This window comes from Marmota monax, unplaced genomic scaffold (assembly GCF_021218885.2).
Source record: "Marmota monax isolate L192 unplaced genomic scaffold, Marmota_monax_Labrador192_F-V1.1 WCK01_AAM20220418_F8-fsc00033, whole genome shotgun sequence".
Classification (NCBI taxonomy): domain Eukaryota; kingdom Metazoa; phylum Chordata; class Mammalia; order Rodentia; family Sciuridae; genus Marmota; species Marmota monax.
The window spans coordinates 13,396,195-13,414,819 of record NW_026694282.1 but is presented as its reverse complement, the minus strand read 5'-3'; the positions used below and the strand labels follow the sequence as shown (position 1 = coordinate 13,414,819).

At 35.6% G+C, this 18,625-nt stretch overlaps 1 protein-coding gene across 2 annotated transcripts in view; it reads left to right on the top strand.

Annotated features, from left to right (window-relative positions):
• The window catches only part of Lingo2 (leucine rich repeat and Ig domain containing 2), a 1,180,912-nt gene extending 1,163,096 nt beyond the window's left edge, over positions 1-17,816 (top strand). For both annotated transcript variants that reach the window (XM_058586401.1, XM_058586402.1), the window contains exon 7: positions 4,713-17,816. In XM_058586401.1, the coding sequence (XP_058442384.1) occupies positions 4,748-6,568 (1,821 nt within the window). In that variant the 5' untranslated portion in view covers positions 4,713-4,747 and the 3' untranslated portion in view covers positions 6,569-17,816. The remainder of the gene's footprint in view (positions 1-4,712) is intronic.
• The last annotated feature ends 809 nt before the right edge of the window (positions 17,817-18,625 follow it).

Genomic DNA, 18,625 nt, shown 5'->3' with positions numbered 1-18,625 from the left:
TAAAGAATTAAAATTTATGAACTGCAACTATAGTAAAACATACGAGGGGGAGTATTTATAGTTTCAAAAACTTATGTTAGAGAATAAGAATGTCCAAAATGATTTGTCTAAGTTTCCATCTTAGGAAGCCAAAAATTAAATAAATAAAAGAGCAAACTAAACCTAAAGGTCAAAAATAATAAGGATAAGAAGATAAATTAATAAAATAGCAAGGACACACAACAGAGAAAATCAATATAAGCAAAAGTTCCTTGAAAAATTCTAGCTAGATTTATCAAGAACAAAGAAAAGTACAACCTACCAGTGTCAGAACTAAAAGAGACAATTTTCAGATCTTATGAACATTAGAAAACTAACAACTTTATGACAACTTCAGACAATTAAATTTGATAGCTTAGATGAAATAGGAAAATGTCTTTAAAAACAAACTATCAAAACTGACACAAAAATGAAAGAGAAAATCTAAGTATTCCAGCATCTACTAAGAAAATTAATTTGTAGTCCAAAGAATGCCTAAAAAGAAAATTCTAGACTCTTGGCTTCACTGATATTTTTTTGTTTAAATATTTCAGAAAGAAATAACAATCTTACACAAATACTGAGCAATACTTTTCAACTGGTTTTATTAGACATATATTATTCTGATATTAAAAGTACCCAAACACATGACAAAGAAAATAAAAACTAGAGGAAAAAATTCTCCTGAACTCCAAAAATTAACCAAGTATTAACAAAAGAAATCCAACAAAACATAAAAGTACAATGTATTTAAAAATGGCAAAGTAATGTGTATCCCAAGAGTGCAAGTTTGGTTTGATGTTAATAATTAGTATTATTTACTGCCTAAAATGAATAATGGAGAAAAAAGCAGATCATCTTCATAGATACACAATAGCACCTTCAAATTTAATATTTATTTTTGTTATAAATTCTTAGTTAACTGAGAAAAGAACTTCCTCAACCTAATGAAGAACATTTATGAAAAATCCACTGTTAAATTTCATGGTGGAAAAAATGATTTTCCTCCAAGTTTATGAATGAAGTAAGGAAAATAGTTCTCGGCATTTGTATTCAACATTGTGTTGAAGGTACTATCAAATGCAAAAAGACACAAGAAAAGTATAAAAATTGGAAAAGAAACCCTGTCTTTGTGAAAGACAAAACATTTGCTGAAAGAAATCTAAAAAGACCTAAGTAAATGAAGAGATTACCACATTTATGGGCTGGAAACTCAATATTTTCACACAAATTTATCTAAAGTCAACAAAGTATCAATATCTCAGAAGACTTCTTTAGAAATTAACGAGATGATACCAAAATTCATATGGAAATTTAAATGACCTCAAAGAACCGAAAGATTCTTTGAAGATAATTTTTTGGAGGACCAAGAGTAGCTGATTTCAAGACAAAGTTAACATACATAGCAATAGTAACCAAGACCGTTGTGGTTTTGGTGAAAGTATAGACATAAATCAATAGATAATAGAATTCAGACACATACATATATATGATCAAATGATTTTTAAAAAATTCCCCAGGGTAACTAAGAAAATCCTAAGAAATAACACTCCAAAAACTGGATACTGTAGGGGAAAGTCTCCATCTCACCTCCAACTCAACACAAAAATCAATACAGAATGGATCATAGGCCTAAACGTAAGTGATGAAACTACAAACTTTCTAGAAGAATGCATAGAGACATTGAAATAGGCAAAGATCTTGGGAGAACCCAAAAAGTAGAAATCATAAGATAGAAAAATTTTGAAATGTACTTAGGTTTTAAAACCTGTGTTCTTTATGAAACACCAATAAGAAAATGAAAAGGTAAACTATAGATAGCAGAAAATATTCACAATACTTACATATTCTAAATACTCTTTCTTTATTTGATATAACTTTTACATCTCAGTAAAATACAACCTGATTTAAAATGACCAAAATATTGAAGATAAAATATATCAAATAATCTGTATAAATGAACAGTAAACATAAAAAGATGTTCAGCTTCATAGGTTATTAGGAAAATGTAGTGATAATACTACATACCCATCAGAATGGCTAAAATATGAAAGACTGAGAGTACTCATGATGAAGTGTATGTAGAGCTCCTGAAACTCTTCTGCAGTGCCAGTGGGGGTTGTCAAAAGGCACAGTCACTTTGGAAAAAGATCTGATTCTTATAAATACTAAACATATTCCTATCTTGTGACACTGATTTTAATATACATATGTTCATACACACAAATGGGAGTATATGTCATAATTTCATCTTTACGTAAATAAGTATAGAACTAAACTTTGTGGTGTATTGGATACATACTTGCTTTGCAACTCTAATATTATAAAATAATCAAATTTTCTTGTACATTTTTTTTTCTATTTTAATCATTTCAAGTGAATTCACTTGAAATTTGTTGTAGTAGAAATAGTGAAAAGAAAATGCAACTCTTCCAACTAACCAATTACTTATATTTTTCTCACTGAATTAAAATGCCATCTTCAAAATAAACTGACTGTTCAGATACATTTAGATATTATTCCTTACTCTGTTGATTTTGTGTTTTATGTCAATATCATAATTTATTATAATTTTACATCTTATGTTTAAATATATGGTAGAGTCTTTATTATTTTTATTTGATGTTTCTGATTATTCTCATGTGTCTATTCTTCCAAACATAAATCTATGGTAGTGTTTTTTTGTATGGGTGTAATTTATGTAACAACTTTTACTATTACACACTTTCATTTTCTTTCTATTGTAGACGAACCAGATTAAACTTGACAAGAAACACAAAACTAATATGACAGCTGAGGAATCAAAACTTAATAAGTTGTCTTTCAAATATCTATGTATATTAGTTCAAAAATTTCAAATTTAAAAATGATTTTTCAAGTTTAAACTATCTTTATTAATGTGTTTTATTATAATACTAAATCTTTCAACCTAAATATACAACTTATCCCTCTATTTAGTAAGTTTTATTTTGATTCCTCAGTAGGTTTTAATAGTTGTCAGTTCTATGTGTTTTGAAAGTTATTCAAAGGAATTGAATATTTTTCAGAAATGCTGGTGACAAATTTTACAATGTTTTCTATAAGGCTTTTTTTTAAAAGAGAGAGAGAGAATTTTTTTAATATTTATTTTTTAGTTTTTGATAGACACAACATCTTTATTTTTATGTGGTGCTGAGGATCAAACCCAGCGTCCTGTGCATGCCATGTGAGCGCGTTACTGCTTGAGCCATATCCCCAGCCCAAAGGCTTATTTTTATATTCAAGAAAATAACTATATACATTTTTCAATGTGAATTTACTTATGTGTTCCAATGGTTTTTCAGCAGGTTTTCATGACATATTAATTTGGTCTGTACATAATGATAATTCTGCCACAGAACTATCTTTTTTATGTCTAACTGATTTGGGCAGCACTTTCTGAGTCTTCAACTTTTTTTCTACATTTTGGGGGGAATTTTTATAGTCATCTAGTTATTCACCATTAAGTCAGATCATACTTGTTTTTTATGTATAACTTTCTTTTGGATAGCCATAGATATAATGTTTACATATATAGCTATACTTACAACAAAATTATTCTCTAATTCTTCTTTTACAATTCAGAAATAAATTATGATGTTTCCACATACGCTTCTGTCCAAAATCTTGTTTTAAACTATATAATCTTGCATAAAATATGGTGTTTATGAATGAATAATGTTCTCCAGGGGACCTTAGATTGAGGAGTACAGTTCAACAACATACCTTTTGCTATTCAGTTGAGCAGTAAGGTCAGTATTTGCCTAACACATTTAAGGCATACTTATTTCCAATTTTTAGTTGTCACCTATTTAATTTCACTTTAACAGATCCACTTGGTTTGAATATAGAAGAATGATAGTTTATAGATTGTTATTCAAAGTTTTTTTCTCTTAAAATTGCAATTCTTCTATTCCTCAATATTTAATCCCAAATCATAAAGGAAGCACATTTACCAGATCCATTATGATAACTCAATTCTATCTCATCTTTTTATAACAAACAGAAAAACTATACAGAGAGATAATGCAGGCAAATGCAGAATGCCTTCATAAATGAGAATTCACTGAATTCTGGCAAAGGTTTACCTTAAAAGACAAAGTTCATTTTTAATAGAAATATATATGAATGAATAAAAATAATCTTGAAATCTTGCACTGGCTTTAACTTTCTTTGTATATTGGATGCTGGGACTTGGTGTTGAATGGAACTTCTATTAGTTTTATTTTGAATGGTAGAAAATATCCTAAACATTAGAGGTATAGGCACTCATTCACTCAGAACTGGTTTCCTCTTAGTCACTGACCTCTCATTTGAATTCAAGGTAGAGTCCTTGAGTGTGAATTGCATACTGTCTAGCCTCATAGTCTGTGTCAGACACTGAATTTGTCTCTTCATAGTTGTCAAACACTGAACTTATCATAATAACTCCAGGAAACTACAACAATGAATTACTACCTCCATTATCCCCATTCTGTAGCTAAGAACACTGAAGTCTATAGAGTGATCTTATCCAAGATCATGCAGATAAGAATGGCAGCCCTCAGATATCATCCTAGATCTGATTGATTCCAAATCCAGTGTTCTTTCCATTATACTTGCTGCCTTATGTATGCCCCTTCACCTGTCTGTGCCATACCTTAACTTCTCTTCCCTCTTCTGCCCCATCCATGCAGGCCTGTGACCAAGGTGTAGACTAAGAAGTGGAGTCATGCTTCACACGGCCGTATCATGCTGGCAGCCATTCCTGGGTCTGGCTGTGGTGTTAATCTTCATGGGATCCACCATTGGCTGCCCTGCTCGCTGTGAGTGCTCTGCCCAGAACAAATCTGTTAGCTGCCATAGAAGGCGGTTGATTGCCATCCCAGAGGGTATTCCCATCGAGACCAAAATCTTGGACCTGAGCAAAAACAGGTTGAAAAGCGTCAACCCTGAAGAATTCATATCATACCCCCTTCTAGAGGAGATAGACTTGAGCGACAACGTCATCGCCAATGTGGAACCAGGAGCATTTAACAATCTCTTTAACCTGCGTTCCCTCCGTCTGAAAGGCAATCGCCTGAAGTTGGTTCCTTTAGGAGTATTCACAGGACTGTCCAACCTCACTAAGCTGGACATTAGTGAGAATAAGATCGTCATTTTACTGGACTACATGTTTCAGGATCTGCATAACCTAAAGTCTCTAGAAGTAGGGGACAATGATTTGGTTTATATATCACACAGGGCCTTCAGCGGGCTTCTCAGCTTGGAGCAGCTCACCCTGGAGAAGTGCAACCTAACAGCAGTACCAACAGAAGCCCTTTCCCACCTCCGCAGCCTCATCAGCCTCCATCTGAAGCATCTGAATATCAACAATATGCCTGTGTATGCCTTTAAAAGATTATTCCACCTGAAACACCTAGAGATTGACTATTGGCCTTTACTGGATATGATGCCTGCCAATAGCCTCTATGGCCTCAACCTCACATCCCTTTCCATTACTAACACCAATCTGTCCACTGTACCCTTCCTTGCCTTTAAACACCTGGTATACCTGACACACCTTAACCTCTCCTACAATCCCATCAGCACTATTGAAGCAGGCATGTTCTCTGACCTTATCCGCCTTCAAGAGCTTCATATAGTAGGGGCCCAGCTCCGCACCATTGAACCCCACTCCTTCCAAGGGCTCCGCTTTCTTCGCGTGCTCAATGTATCTCAGAACCTGCTGGAAACTTTGGAAGAGAATGTCTTCTCCTCCCCTAGGGCTTTGGAGGTCTTGAGCATTAATAACAACCCACTGGCCTGTGACTGCCGTCTCCTTTGGATCCTGCAGCGACAGCCCACCTTACAGTTTGGTGGCCAGCAGCCCATGTGTGCTGGCCCAGACACTATCCGTGAGAGGTCATTTAAGGATTTTCACAGCACTGCCCTTTCTTTTTACTTTACCTGCAAAAAACCCAAAATCCGTGAAAAGAAGTTGCAGCATCTGCTAGTGGATGAAGGGCAGACAGTCCAGTTAGAATGCAGTGCCGATGGAGACCCACAGCCTGCGATTTCCTGGGTGACACCCCGAAGGCGTTTTATCACTACCAAGTCCAATGGAAGAGCTACTGTGCTGGGTGATGGCACCCTAGAAATCCGCTTTGCCCAGGATCAGGACAGTGGGCTGTATGTTTGCATTGCTAGCAATGCCGCTGGGAATGACACCTTCACAGCCTCCTTGACTGTGAAAGGGTTTGCCTCAGACCGCTTTCTTTACGCAAACAGGACCCCTATGTACATGACTGACTCCAATGACACCATTTCCAATGGCACCAATGCCAATACTTTTTCCCTGGACCTTAAAACAATACTGGTATCCACAGCCATGGGCTGTTTCACATTCCTGGGAGTGGTTTTATTTTGTTTTCTCCTCCTCTTTGTGTGGAGCCGAGGGAAAGGCAAGCACAAAAACAGCATTGACCTTGAGTATGTGCCCCGAAAAAACAATGGTGCTGTTGTGGAAGGGGAAGTGGCTGGACCCAGGAGGTTCAACATGAAAATGATTTGAGGGTCTACCACTCACACTACTGTCTCTGTTATTGTTGGTAATCAGTAAGAGTCTGGCACAGTAAATCACTAGGTTAAGAGGGCAGCTTTGTACAGCTGCCCCTGTGTCAATACAGGGTCCATGGAAATAGGAGGACTTCTTATGGAGCCTTTCCATCTAGAGGCAGGCAGGCATATGTCAGAACCCTTCACATGGTGGGATACTAATTGTTTGCATTGCAAATATTGGCATTCTGGGGATCTCAGTAATGAACCTGAACCTTTGGCTCATGCTCATGGACAATTATTCAGCATTTTCTACCACTGCAAAAACAAATGAAAAAATAAGAACAACCTACAGTGTAGGATTTACATATTAAAAAGACACATTTGTCTAAAACATAATCTACAGAAAAATTTGTATCTATGATTATCATTTGTTAAAAGCCTTGCATCATACCATATTGTTGGTTCAGCACCAAAAAGAGATCAATATATTCTTTACTTTTTTTTAAACATATATGCTGTATATGTTTTAAAGCAATATGAATGAGAGGTTGTGCTTTTAGTTACTCACCACTATAGATCCAAGTGTGATTTCACCTTCCTCTACCTACAGATAAGCCTGAGACTAGATCCCTGGAGTTATGGCGGAGATGTGTTGAGAGATGTGTTTGTCTGATGTAGGATGCCAACAAACAGGACCCAAGGCAAAACTGCTCAACTCTGTTAACTTCTGTTACTATAAATAAAGGCATGTGCCTAGTTTTGATACAGAATGGAATATTTTTTATACTTGTAATATCACACTGGACCAGTTTACTGTAACAATGCCCTTGCTTTCTCCACAAGGTGGTGTGCCACCAGATGTACCTGTAAAATGCAAGGTAGGTGTTATTAATGAAAATAATCCATTTAACCACCCCTTGATTTTACTTTCACCAGTCACTGCTAATGAATAGAAAATGAAAGAGGAAGTAAAGATTATATAAAATCATTGGGTAATATTTACCAGTAGCTGAGATCAATAGTTCTGTTGTTCAAAAGCTCTCTGGGTAAGGAGGTCTTTTCCAATGCCAACATAAACCAAGGTGATCCATGCATAACATGATGGTCATGCAACTAAAGATCTGCTTAAAATGTGATTGCTGCGTGAAGGCTGGACTGCTACTTTAAAGGGAACATCCAGCCACTGCCACTATGATGTTCTCTATTCAAATACCATACACATCACATTACCTTGACAACTTCAGAGTTTCACCCTGCTTCCCTAACAAGTAGATTTTCAAAAAATAATCTTGTGTAGACAAGAGGGATCTGTTTATTTTTAGAGGTGAGAAAATACAAGATGGATTGGAAAACATTTTTTTCTCCACTAAGGAAAAACTAAGATTATATATGTGAAACTGTGCTGATTCTTTTATTTCCTGATCTAAGGATATTTGCCAGTTCAGTTGTATTAATGATTGTTACTCAAATATTTCCGTTTTTTAAAAATAGGATCATGTCATTCCCACCAGTGATCTATTTAAAGGAAGTATAGTTCCATTTAGATAAATGTTGAACGAATGACTTTCAAAACATATATTCATAGGATCTTAGAAGCCATTGAATATAGACTATTTGTGAAATGTCAGATCAGTATTAACAAATAGGAAATTTCCACATTTTAATATTTTAAGAGGAATCCGAAGCAAGGTCCCTGTTTGAATTGCACGTGAGCTGGCAAAGTTCTCTAGGATTTCCCACTTAACATGTCAGCTGGGGGGTCTGACTTTCAAAGGTCTGGATTTTTTTTCAGTATTTGAAATTTTGAGGAACTTCAATAAAGTTAAACTGAACCCCCCACACCAAAAGTATCAAGTTCAGAAATTGTTTTTCCAATTGGATAGCAACACAGTAATACCCATTTCTCTTTTAATAAAGGGTGGAATGAGATAGAAAGACTGAAGAATTACCTGTTTGAGTCATATTTCATTGGCTTTCCTAGTGATCATAAAAAATCTTAGAAATTCCTTTTCCATTTGTGACAAAAATTCCCTGACTAGAGCTAACAATATAAATCAGATTGTGGGTTCTATCAAAATTCAACTCTTAAAAATCAGTGGGTCCTTTCAAATTAAAAAATAATAATAATAAAGTGGAGGGGTAGTCTTCCAAAAGAGAAACCACTTAATTTTAATTTTGCAACATTATATAAAGCAAATTCTTAACAAACTAGCGCATGCAAGCAAAAACATTGAAAAAATTAATAGAAGGGCTTGTGATTTTGACTGCTATTTTTTTGTCAAAAGCTGACCATAAAACACCTGAATGAAATAAAATTGGATTAAAGATAGCCCATCGATGAGAAGATTTAGATATTAGTCCATTCAAAGAAGAGAAATTGAACTCTCTCAGGGATTTCCATACTCTGATCTGTAGAACAGTTACAATATTACTAAGCATTCTTCCAAAAGAGTCCCATGGACAAAGTTAGGCAAATGAGGTCCAACATCTATGTAAGCCTAATAAATACGCTATAAAGCTTATAAAAAGAATTACATTTAATAATTTTTACCTGGGGTAGGGATTAACTTATTTGAACCTGAAGGATTTCTTTTCCTGATTAACTGTTAAGGTCTTCAAAACCTAGTTTCATGGAACCCCAAATGGTCAACATTCCAGTACTCCATTGAAATATTCCTAGGTCCAATGTTTCTAATAAGAGTAAAATTACAGTTTGAATTGGGCTTCAACTACAACAAATATATATGCCACCTGCCTAAGTGTTCAGACCATGGAAGTACATTGACCAATATTGCAGGAAAAAGGCTACTTTACTGCATGAAGCATTGTTGCAATGAATTTATAAGTAACTGAATGGACACTTAACTTTTCTATATTCTCAATACTGGTACAAATCTTGGGTTCCTTTTTCTGCAAAGCTCTGGCATTCCATTGACTGTAACTCTGGGGCTTTATTATCCAGCTTTACAAAGGGATTGCATGATTTTTTTCCTTCATGGCTGCTGATTAACCCTTTGCTACATCCTGGTAGAGAATAATTGCTTAGACCAGCACGTGGGCCACCTTTTCCCTTTAGATATTATATCTGAGTTATTTTTCTTCCTAGAGGGTTTGTTTCAAAATACTTTATGAAGAAATACAGTTGTTTGGCTGGGCATTTTGTTCTAGATTTATCAGTACTCTATATGTAAGTAAGCCTTTTCAGAGAAATATTTACTTTCTGTACCCATTATATCTATAAAAGAAAGAAATTCCCTGACTAGAGCCCTAATGTTCTAAGAGACTTGACGCATGGGCCCAAATGTCTGACATACATATTACTTAAAGTAAGAGAAGCAAGTTTGCTTACTATGTTCTTAGTAGGGAATTTCTACTTTTTCAAATTCTCATAATACTTGCTCTTCTAGCCTATTTTCATCTTCATTGCATTTATAATCACATGCTTTTCAAATATTCTCAAAGTGTGAAAAATGTGAACCAGGACTCACTAAGACCTCGTACTTCCTAGTTCCTGAGGTCCTTCGTCAGAACTCTGATTTTGCTCAACTTTCTCAGAAAAGTTGCTTACCATCAACTCTCCAGTGGTACAAAGGCATTCCAGGTGTGTTCTGCAGTATTTAGGCTATATTATTTTCTCATTGTTCTGCCAAGAATTCTTTTTCTCAGTTCTCCCAGGATTCCAGAAGTGACAATCTTTTGTGACTCTTTTAAAAAGGACTATTTAAATCTCACCTGCATTGAAGGCTGCCTTTTGTCACTTTCCATTATTCAAATAGGAAGAAATGTATTTTTTATATTAGAAATACAAAAAAAGAAGATGAAGTAAGTAGAGCCCCATGTAAATTATCTTATACTTCCAGGGTCTCCCTTCATCTCTGAGTCAAGACGTTTGTTTTATCTTCAGGGGCTGTGCTCCGAAGCTGTTCAGCAACACAGAATGTGTCTTGAGGCTTCCTAGGAAATGAAAAAAAGAAGAAGAAGAAGAAGAAGATCATTTTCAGCCTCTAAAGCTAAGCCCTGACAAAAATATCAGGAATTCAAAGAGACGATGTAAGGAGCACTGGGATCTCTTTTACTCTAGCTCCTTTATTGCTAATTTTTATAGTTATCTTCTAAATGAAGAATCAGAGCTTATGCTCTTTTTTAAACTTTCAATGGTAGCTATTTTTATCCTCTATGTCCTGGCCACCTATACCTCACTTGAAATTCCAAATGGATTTTGAGGCATGTGAACTGGTCACAAAACCTTTAGGGCCAAAGCCATTCATCCTACTTGGTACTTAGGTAAAGATCTATCATCTTGATTATTGAAATTAACATTCCTCATTAGACTACTCCATCATGTGCCTGATTATTTCCATTGATAACTCTCCATTGACTTTGGGAGCTCTATTAAACTTCTTTTGGCTAAAGCCCTTGATATTTTCTCATTGAAGAGTTTTGGAGTTATTCTGCCTTTGTATATAAAAAAATCTTTAAGGGATGAAATATTATTTGACTTACTGATTTAGAATTTCATATTTTGGTTAGGCAACAGAGGTGTTTTCTTGTTATTTGGCAAACATTTGACATCTCTTGCTGACAATATCCTTTTCCCCTTCAAAGCCATTTCCAAGAGAGCCTTCTCATTTGTATTCCAGCAAAGTGTAACTCCTGGGAAAAGAGTTTTGCAACATAGTTCTGCAGGATGAAATGAGAGCTGGTTAGCTATGATCTTTAGCGAGGTTTGCCTAATGAACACTGGATCCAAGAGCTGTTAAGTCTAGGTTTGCAAGGTTTAGCTAAGAAAATCAGTTGTAAATCAACAATGAATGGCAGGTTTTCAATTCTGAAGTCAGTTTTTGGAGCAGCAAAAGGAGCTGCATATTTTCTCAAAATCCATGAGGACTGGAAACTCCTTATCTTGCGTGAGCTTTTCAACAGATGGCCTATGGTAACATGTTGGCAAAAAACAACAACAAAAGACAAGATTAAAATGTATGTTAAAGATTTATTTTTCTAAGAGGACTGGTGCTGATGTTCTTCTTTCCAAATATGGAAATCAGATCAGGATAAGCTTACATGTACCCCAATTGTCCTCTTTTAATTTGTCAAGGTCTTTAATACCCCTTCTCCTTCCCCACCCCCAGTTCCCTGGAAAAAGTCCTGAATGGGAAGAAGGCAATTATCAGGGACTACAGTAGATATCCTTATCCTTGAGAGACAGGTTCCAAGATACTTACCAGTGAATGCCTGAAGCCACACTATTGAATGCTCTCTGTATTGTGTTTATTTTTTCCTATATGTACCTGTTGACAAAATTTAATTTATAAACTAGGCTCAATAGAAGTTTAACAGTGCTAATAATAAAACAGAACAATTATAACAATATACTGTAATAAAAGCTATAGGGATGTGCACTTTCTATGCATGTTCTACCACCCTACAAATATTCGTTCACTATTTTCAGACCAAGGTTGACCTTGGGTAACTGAAACTATCAAAAACCAAAACCAACCATGGATAAGGAGGAACCACTGTGCTAATTCCCCAGAGAGGGGGGGGGGGAAGCTTTGTATTCCTGTCTCTCCTGATACCACAATTGAAATCATCCTTCATTCTCCAGCCTGCCTGCTCAACCTCCGCCACCTCTGAGCTGCTGTCATGCCTCATCAATGAGTGTTCTTCTAGGGATAAGTCTTCTTTCATTGGTACGAGGAAATTCTTGGGTAATTGTTAAACTGGAAATTGCTTTAAAAAAAAAACCCTCCAGTCTATCTTCTATAACACTTTAAAAGTTAAGACTTACCATTCACATAATCACAAGCTGACAGCAATCTGCAGGTTGAGTGAATCTGATTTTTTCTCTTCCAGAAGCAGGTGGGTTGATATAATGCCAGCCTAAAATAGAAAGATTTATTTATAGCTTCAGCAGAATGAGAAAAGAGCTGGATTAATCAAGAGAGTACTTCTTTTTTTTTTTTTTAAGGAAGCCTCTATGTTTAATATGCTAAATAGCCATTAGAAGAAAACAAAAATGCAAATTCATGTTCTCTAAATTGGTTAACTATTCTGATTCCAATAAAGTTCAAATGGTAACTGTCCATATTGAAGATGGATCAAAGATTTTGTACCAGATCTAATAGGGAAAAGCGAAAAAAAGCAGAAATTTGGTTGCCTGATAACTTTCTTCATTTATTGCACACCTCCTATTCTAAATTGCTTTAATATCTTTAATCTACATTGCAATATAATCAATACAATCTACAATGTAATCAATAAATAACAAGCAGATTAACTCAAACTTGCAAAAAATTCTCTCATCCCTTACAACCACGTATGTCCAACAAATACCAACTCATACATATCTGACAGTGAGAGATTGAAGCTGAATCATGAACGAATTGCATAGGTTAGAAGAAATCATGCTCTTTTCCTTCCCAGTTATAAATTCAGGTGCACCATACATACCTGGTCACTTCACACACAAGATAACTGTCTTCACATGTTTTCTCCATAAGGTATGGAATGCCCCAAATCATAACCAATTAAAAGGCTATTGTTTATATATACATATATAAATATGTGGGGGAGGGTGGTTTGATTTAAGTGTTTAAGATGTAACTGTTTTAAAAGCTGATAAGTTTGAGCAGGAGGAAAAGAAAATATGCGTGTCTGTATTTTTCTTTAATGTTTTTATCAAAATCTTATTATGGGAATATCCCATGATTGGAACTTTCTAACCAACAACCTAACAAAATTTTTCTTAAATGCCTAATAGCTTGTTTCTGGTCTCAAAAAAATGAGTGCTAAAGACAAAATATATTGATTTAGGATTATGTCTCATTGACTGTTATTGGGTAATTGTTGTGGGTATGTTGTTGGTTTTTTTTTATTTTTTAACATGTAAAAACAAGTTGACTTATTAACATGTGAAAAAGTTAGAAAACATGTTTTCTTTGCTGATGAAAAGGGCTTAAGCATCTGACATCTCAAATTTTGGGGGGTATTATTAAGAAATGAAATGTAATAAAAGGCAATTGGAGTCACATGGAACTATTTCCTTATTAAAAGAGATAGGTTATGTGAACTTCACAAGGAGCATGAAGTTATTTAATTGCTTTAGTGATTGATGAAATAATCTACAACACTATCAGAAGAGGCAGGTCCATTGGAATCCTGCTCTAAGTGTGGAGTGGAGACTACTCAAAGAGGAAGCAGAGGCTGGGCTATCAGTTTCTTTATCTGAAAAATTACAAAAGGGTCATGTTTTGACCTGCTGTATATTGAAATCTATGCAATATCAACCACATAATAAAGACATTCTACTTTAGAAGAAATAAATCCTGTATCACTTGCAAATTGTCCGACTTGGAAGGGTTCAGCAAGCCATACGTGTAACATCATCATCTATTTTTTTCTGAGTTAGCTTTCACTCTGCCAGATTTTCATGATTCAAGACATCATGCAAAATAGAAAGACAAAGAATTTAAAAGATAAATCTTTTGTCTTCAAGCACATTGGTAACAGGAGAAAGAGCAGGTTGTTTAATGTTAAAGAGGGAATGCATTGAAAATTTTAAAACTGCTCATGTGCATTCTTTCTGCTGAGAGTGAAGATGCTTTCTCTTTCCCCTGGCTCTTAGGGAATGGATTTTAGGAGATGTGCTCAGGTAGCTGTCATCAGCTATAGTATCATCTTCAGCCTCTATGGCTCATCTGATACCTTCCAGTGAAGGGGGCACCAGTGGAGGAGGAAGCAGAAAGCTGACAGTAATGGAACCTGCAAGTCATATTATTAGATGACAAGAAAGCCTGGGATTCCCCTCCAGGCAGTGGCAAACACATATTCTAAAGCTGCTAGTGAGAGATTCAGAAAAGGTTGCTTTGCTATTCCTTAATTGCAAATGGAGAGCTTGCCACCAGACAGGAACTTCCTTCTCCCTGGAGATTTCCTGGTAATGCTGGAACCGCTAGGGCAGCAGTCACATCTCCAACAGTGGATTTTAATTTTATACCACTAAACTAGTCCAACTAAACAATAATTTCCCAGAAACATAGTCTTGAATGTGTTCTGTACACATCTCTGCCAACTAATATCACAAGTTAGCCAGTCCAGGCATCTTAACTGATCAGGGATAAGATGGTCCCAATACTGCAGGACTTGTTTTTAAACTATGGGAAGGAAAGAATATAATGAATTCCTGTTATTAAACAAAAGCTAAGCATCCTTGTAACTCAGCATCTCGCTTCTGCTTCTGTACTTAGAAAGACTTCTTGGTCGTGTGCTACTTCAAAAATTTAAAATCTTATCATAATTTTGTGTTTTTGTTTTGATTCTCTCATTTTCCTCAGTCATAAGCATACTGCTCCAGCTAGCTGGCTGTTGTTTCTGTGTAATTTGATACAGTCAAAATAAAAATTATGAGTTCCTACCCACTCCCTTTAAGGTGGATAACCTTATTGTACAGCCCTATGTTCTTAATTACCTCATTGTCCAACCCAAAACACAGGGCATGAAGATTAATGTGGAATAAAGCCAAGTTAAGGCAAAGATGGAGAAGCCTGAGTGGAAATCCACCTAGTATTTCTACCATTGACTGGTGGACAATCTGAAAACATTGGCTTGTAGGGCTTGTCACTCTGGTGCCTTCCATCAACCCTTATAAATAACTAAATGCAAAAATTATGACCCTTTATCAAAAAACATGGGTTGAGAAAGAAATCCCTTACGCAGGCATTGTTTCATTTCATAGTACTCTGAACTGTGTAAATCAGGACATATCGATAAATCTCTCTAAATAATACAAGTATATTAATGCCAGATATACATACACATATATACTATATATTACCAAGTACCATCTGCAGAAAAGATAAGGAAAAAGAAATGGCAGATGGAAAATAAATGGCCTATCTGCTGCTCTGTTCAGCCACCAATAAACTAAACACAATTAAATCATCCAGAAGTCAAGGTCTGAGATTTGAAAACCCAGCAAGAATCTCCACGAAAAACAGCACGTACAAGATAGGTAACTTCTTTGAAAGACCTAAATCTTGTATGTCATTGCAAAAGTTATAGTGAATAATTTTATAATTTTTATTGTCACATTAGGAGATAAATCTGTTTACCAAATCTCTCTCTAAGGATGAGGTAACATTTATGTGAACCTTTTTCTAACTGGAGTCTCACTAGTCATGTTATTCCTTAGCAGGAGAGATCAAGCATGCTAGTCCCGTTGCACAGAAGCAATTCACTACATCTAATCTATTCCTTTTGCCATGGGCTATTAGCTGGATGTACAAAAGACTAATAGGTTACATCCATTATATACATACAGGGCTCTCATGAAAGTTAAACAAATACTTCTTTAAACATACACACAGACACAAATCCATACTATGGCATCCAGAGATTTTTAAGTCTCACAGTGTATCAGTTCCAACACCTCACCCGGAATAAATTCACTGAGCACAGAACAAATGTGTAATGCAAAGAGATTACCAAGTCAACTCCACCACCTTGATTTATATAAGCTCTTCTATTTTAGCAATACCTGGAGAAGCCAGTTGCCTGTACTTCAGTGGTCTCAAGAGTTCTCCATGGCACTACGATAAGAAAGCTGCAGCGAGTGTTTAATGCAGAGTTGGTTTCAATATAAAGCACTGTTTTCTGCCCTGAGTCTTCTGGAGTTAAAAAAAAAAAATGGGTTCACAGAAATGAAAAGTAACTAAAAACTGTCCCCCGGATGGTAAGTGCAGAGAAGAGTAGTATGTTGTTTAGGTCATTCAATATCTTCAAAATAGCATTTGATAAGAGCTGCAGAATATGAGGTTTTTCAAGTAAATGGCAATGAGTAAACATATATGAGAGCATTTAATTACAGAGGAAATAGATGGTGCTCATGTAGCTTGCACTGCCTCTAATAGTGACCTTCATGGTTTAGATTCCAAACTGATAAGTAAACAAAGTCTATACTGGAAATTATTTTAAATGTTTTTGTATTTATATACTTTTAAATGCTGCCAATATTTAGTTCAAATAAATACCCACGGAAAATTCAGGAAATTACTTAATTCTTTCCTTCTCTGATTAGAAATTATAAAGCAGATTTCTCCAGGTTTTATTTTTTAAAAAAATGCAGAAAATATTCCACTTATCCAAGCACAATCTCCTTCATTCTTTCATTGAATCATGCAAGATCTACTAAGTATTCATAATCATAGTAACATCAATAAAGTCATTCTCAAATTGTGGTTCAAACATTAATCTCCATTAACTCCTTTGGTTTCCATATTGCTCACAAACTCTGTTTCACTCCATCATCCAAACCATGTGGTTTAAAGATGGGCCTTGGTGTCCACCTGGCCAGACGTGAGTCTGGCATTAAGGACCTACCTGCTGTAATGATCCACTCTCAGGGAGTCAGAATAGTTATGTATTAAAAAGACAAGAGTCTGGAGCAAGAGTCCCTAAGGCTCTGTTACTGGATTCGTGTTTCTTTATGGGCAAAGTACGGAACATCTCTGCATCCCCATCTTTCAAAATGACCATAACACTACCTACCTCACAAGGGTGCTGTGAGGCTGTGGAAAGCATGAGGGAGTGATATGTAGAACTGGAAACCTATTACAAAGGTGCTACAGGATTTAGAGTGACTCAAAAAAAAATTGTGAGTTTGAACCCCTCTCCCCTGGGAGCCCCAGGTCATCCAGGATATTTCTACTCCCTTTATGGTTAGTCTCTAAAATGGTATTGTCTATTAATTGGTTTATCTTCACTATCACTGACTTCTACAAAATTCAAAACATATCCTCCTCTCTTTAAATGTTGCTAGATTGGAAAAATTAACTTTAACAATGGAGAACAGACATTATTCGCTTCCTGGTGCTGGGGGTGGGCAACACAGTTATTTCAATATGAAATAAGAATTTGGATGGATATCTTCAAGGGGATGCATTTTATTGGAGAAACTTTTGCCTAGGGCTTTCTGTTGTTTTCAGACTGACTCCCCAGCTTTCTGTACCATTGTTTTAACATACATCCCCTTTTCTCTTATCAGAAGGGAAGATAAAAATCTTCCTCTGTTCATGATGATTATTTTCATTCAGTCTGCTTTGCTCAAAAGACAAATTCTTCCCGCAACTATTGTAATTCTTTTCTTAGAGGGCCATTTTTAATTGCCATATTGTTTAGCTAAGCCCTATTGTCTTGGTGTCCTTCAAAACTGTCAGTTGCTTTAAAATACAGGGTGGGAGGGGGGCGCTGATAAGCACATTGTTGTAATTGATTTGTATGTTTGAATTGTCTTATCAGAAAACAAGGTTATAAATTTCATCTGTTGAGACACAAAAAATAAAAATACTTTCCTAAAAAAATCTGCACATGGTTTTTGAATGTTCTAAAACAGTATTTATTCTGTTGATCTTTTTAATGTTTCATTAATGCAGTCACATTATTAATCATAGAATAGAAGCTCCCACATTCTGCTACATTCATTGGCATAGCTCAGTCCTTTGTTATATGAACTTGAGAAACAGCAAAATAGAATTACTCAAGATGTAGATTTGAGATAAATTGAGAATATCCCATTCTGAGGGGTTACATTCAAGGCTAAACACGGCCTTACATAAAACAGATAGATGGGTATAAAGAAATGGGCCCTTTAAGGCACATAGTGAGTTTGTTTTTTTCTTTTGTATTTCCTCCAGTGGAAAATATCACCGCATGTGATTGGAAATGGCCAGGAAATATCATTTCTGTCAGGAAATTTTAAGATGAAGTGAAAACTGAGATTGATTTAAAAAAAAAATCCTTTGAGCCAAGAATCTGCCATAGTAATTGAAAGAAAACTAAAACAATAACAAAGCCCCCCAACCCACAACAATGTTGGTGTTTTAGTCAACTCTGACTGCCATAACAAAATACGACTTGAACAAAAGAAATTTGTTTCCTTATAGTGAAGGAAACCAGTAAGTCCAGCAGGGTCAGAGTCTGGTGAAGGCTCTCCTTGGGCTGTACATGGATGCATTCTGTGGCCTCAGGTGGTCTTTCCCTATGTATACACATGCAGAATCAGCTCTTCTTCTTA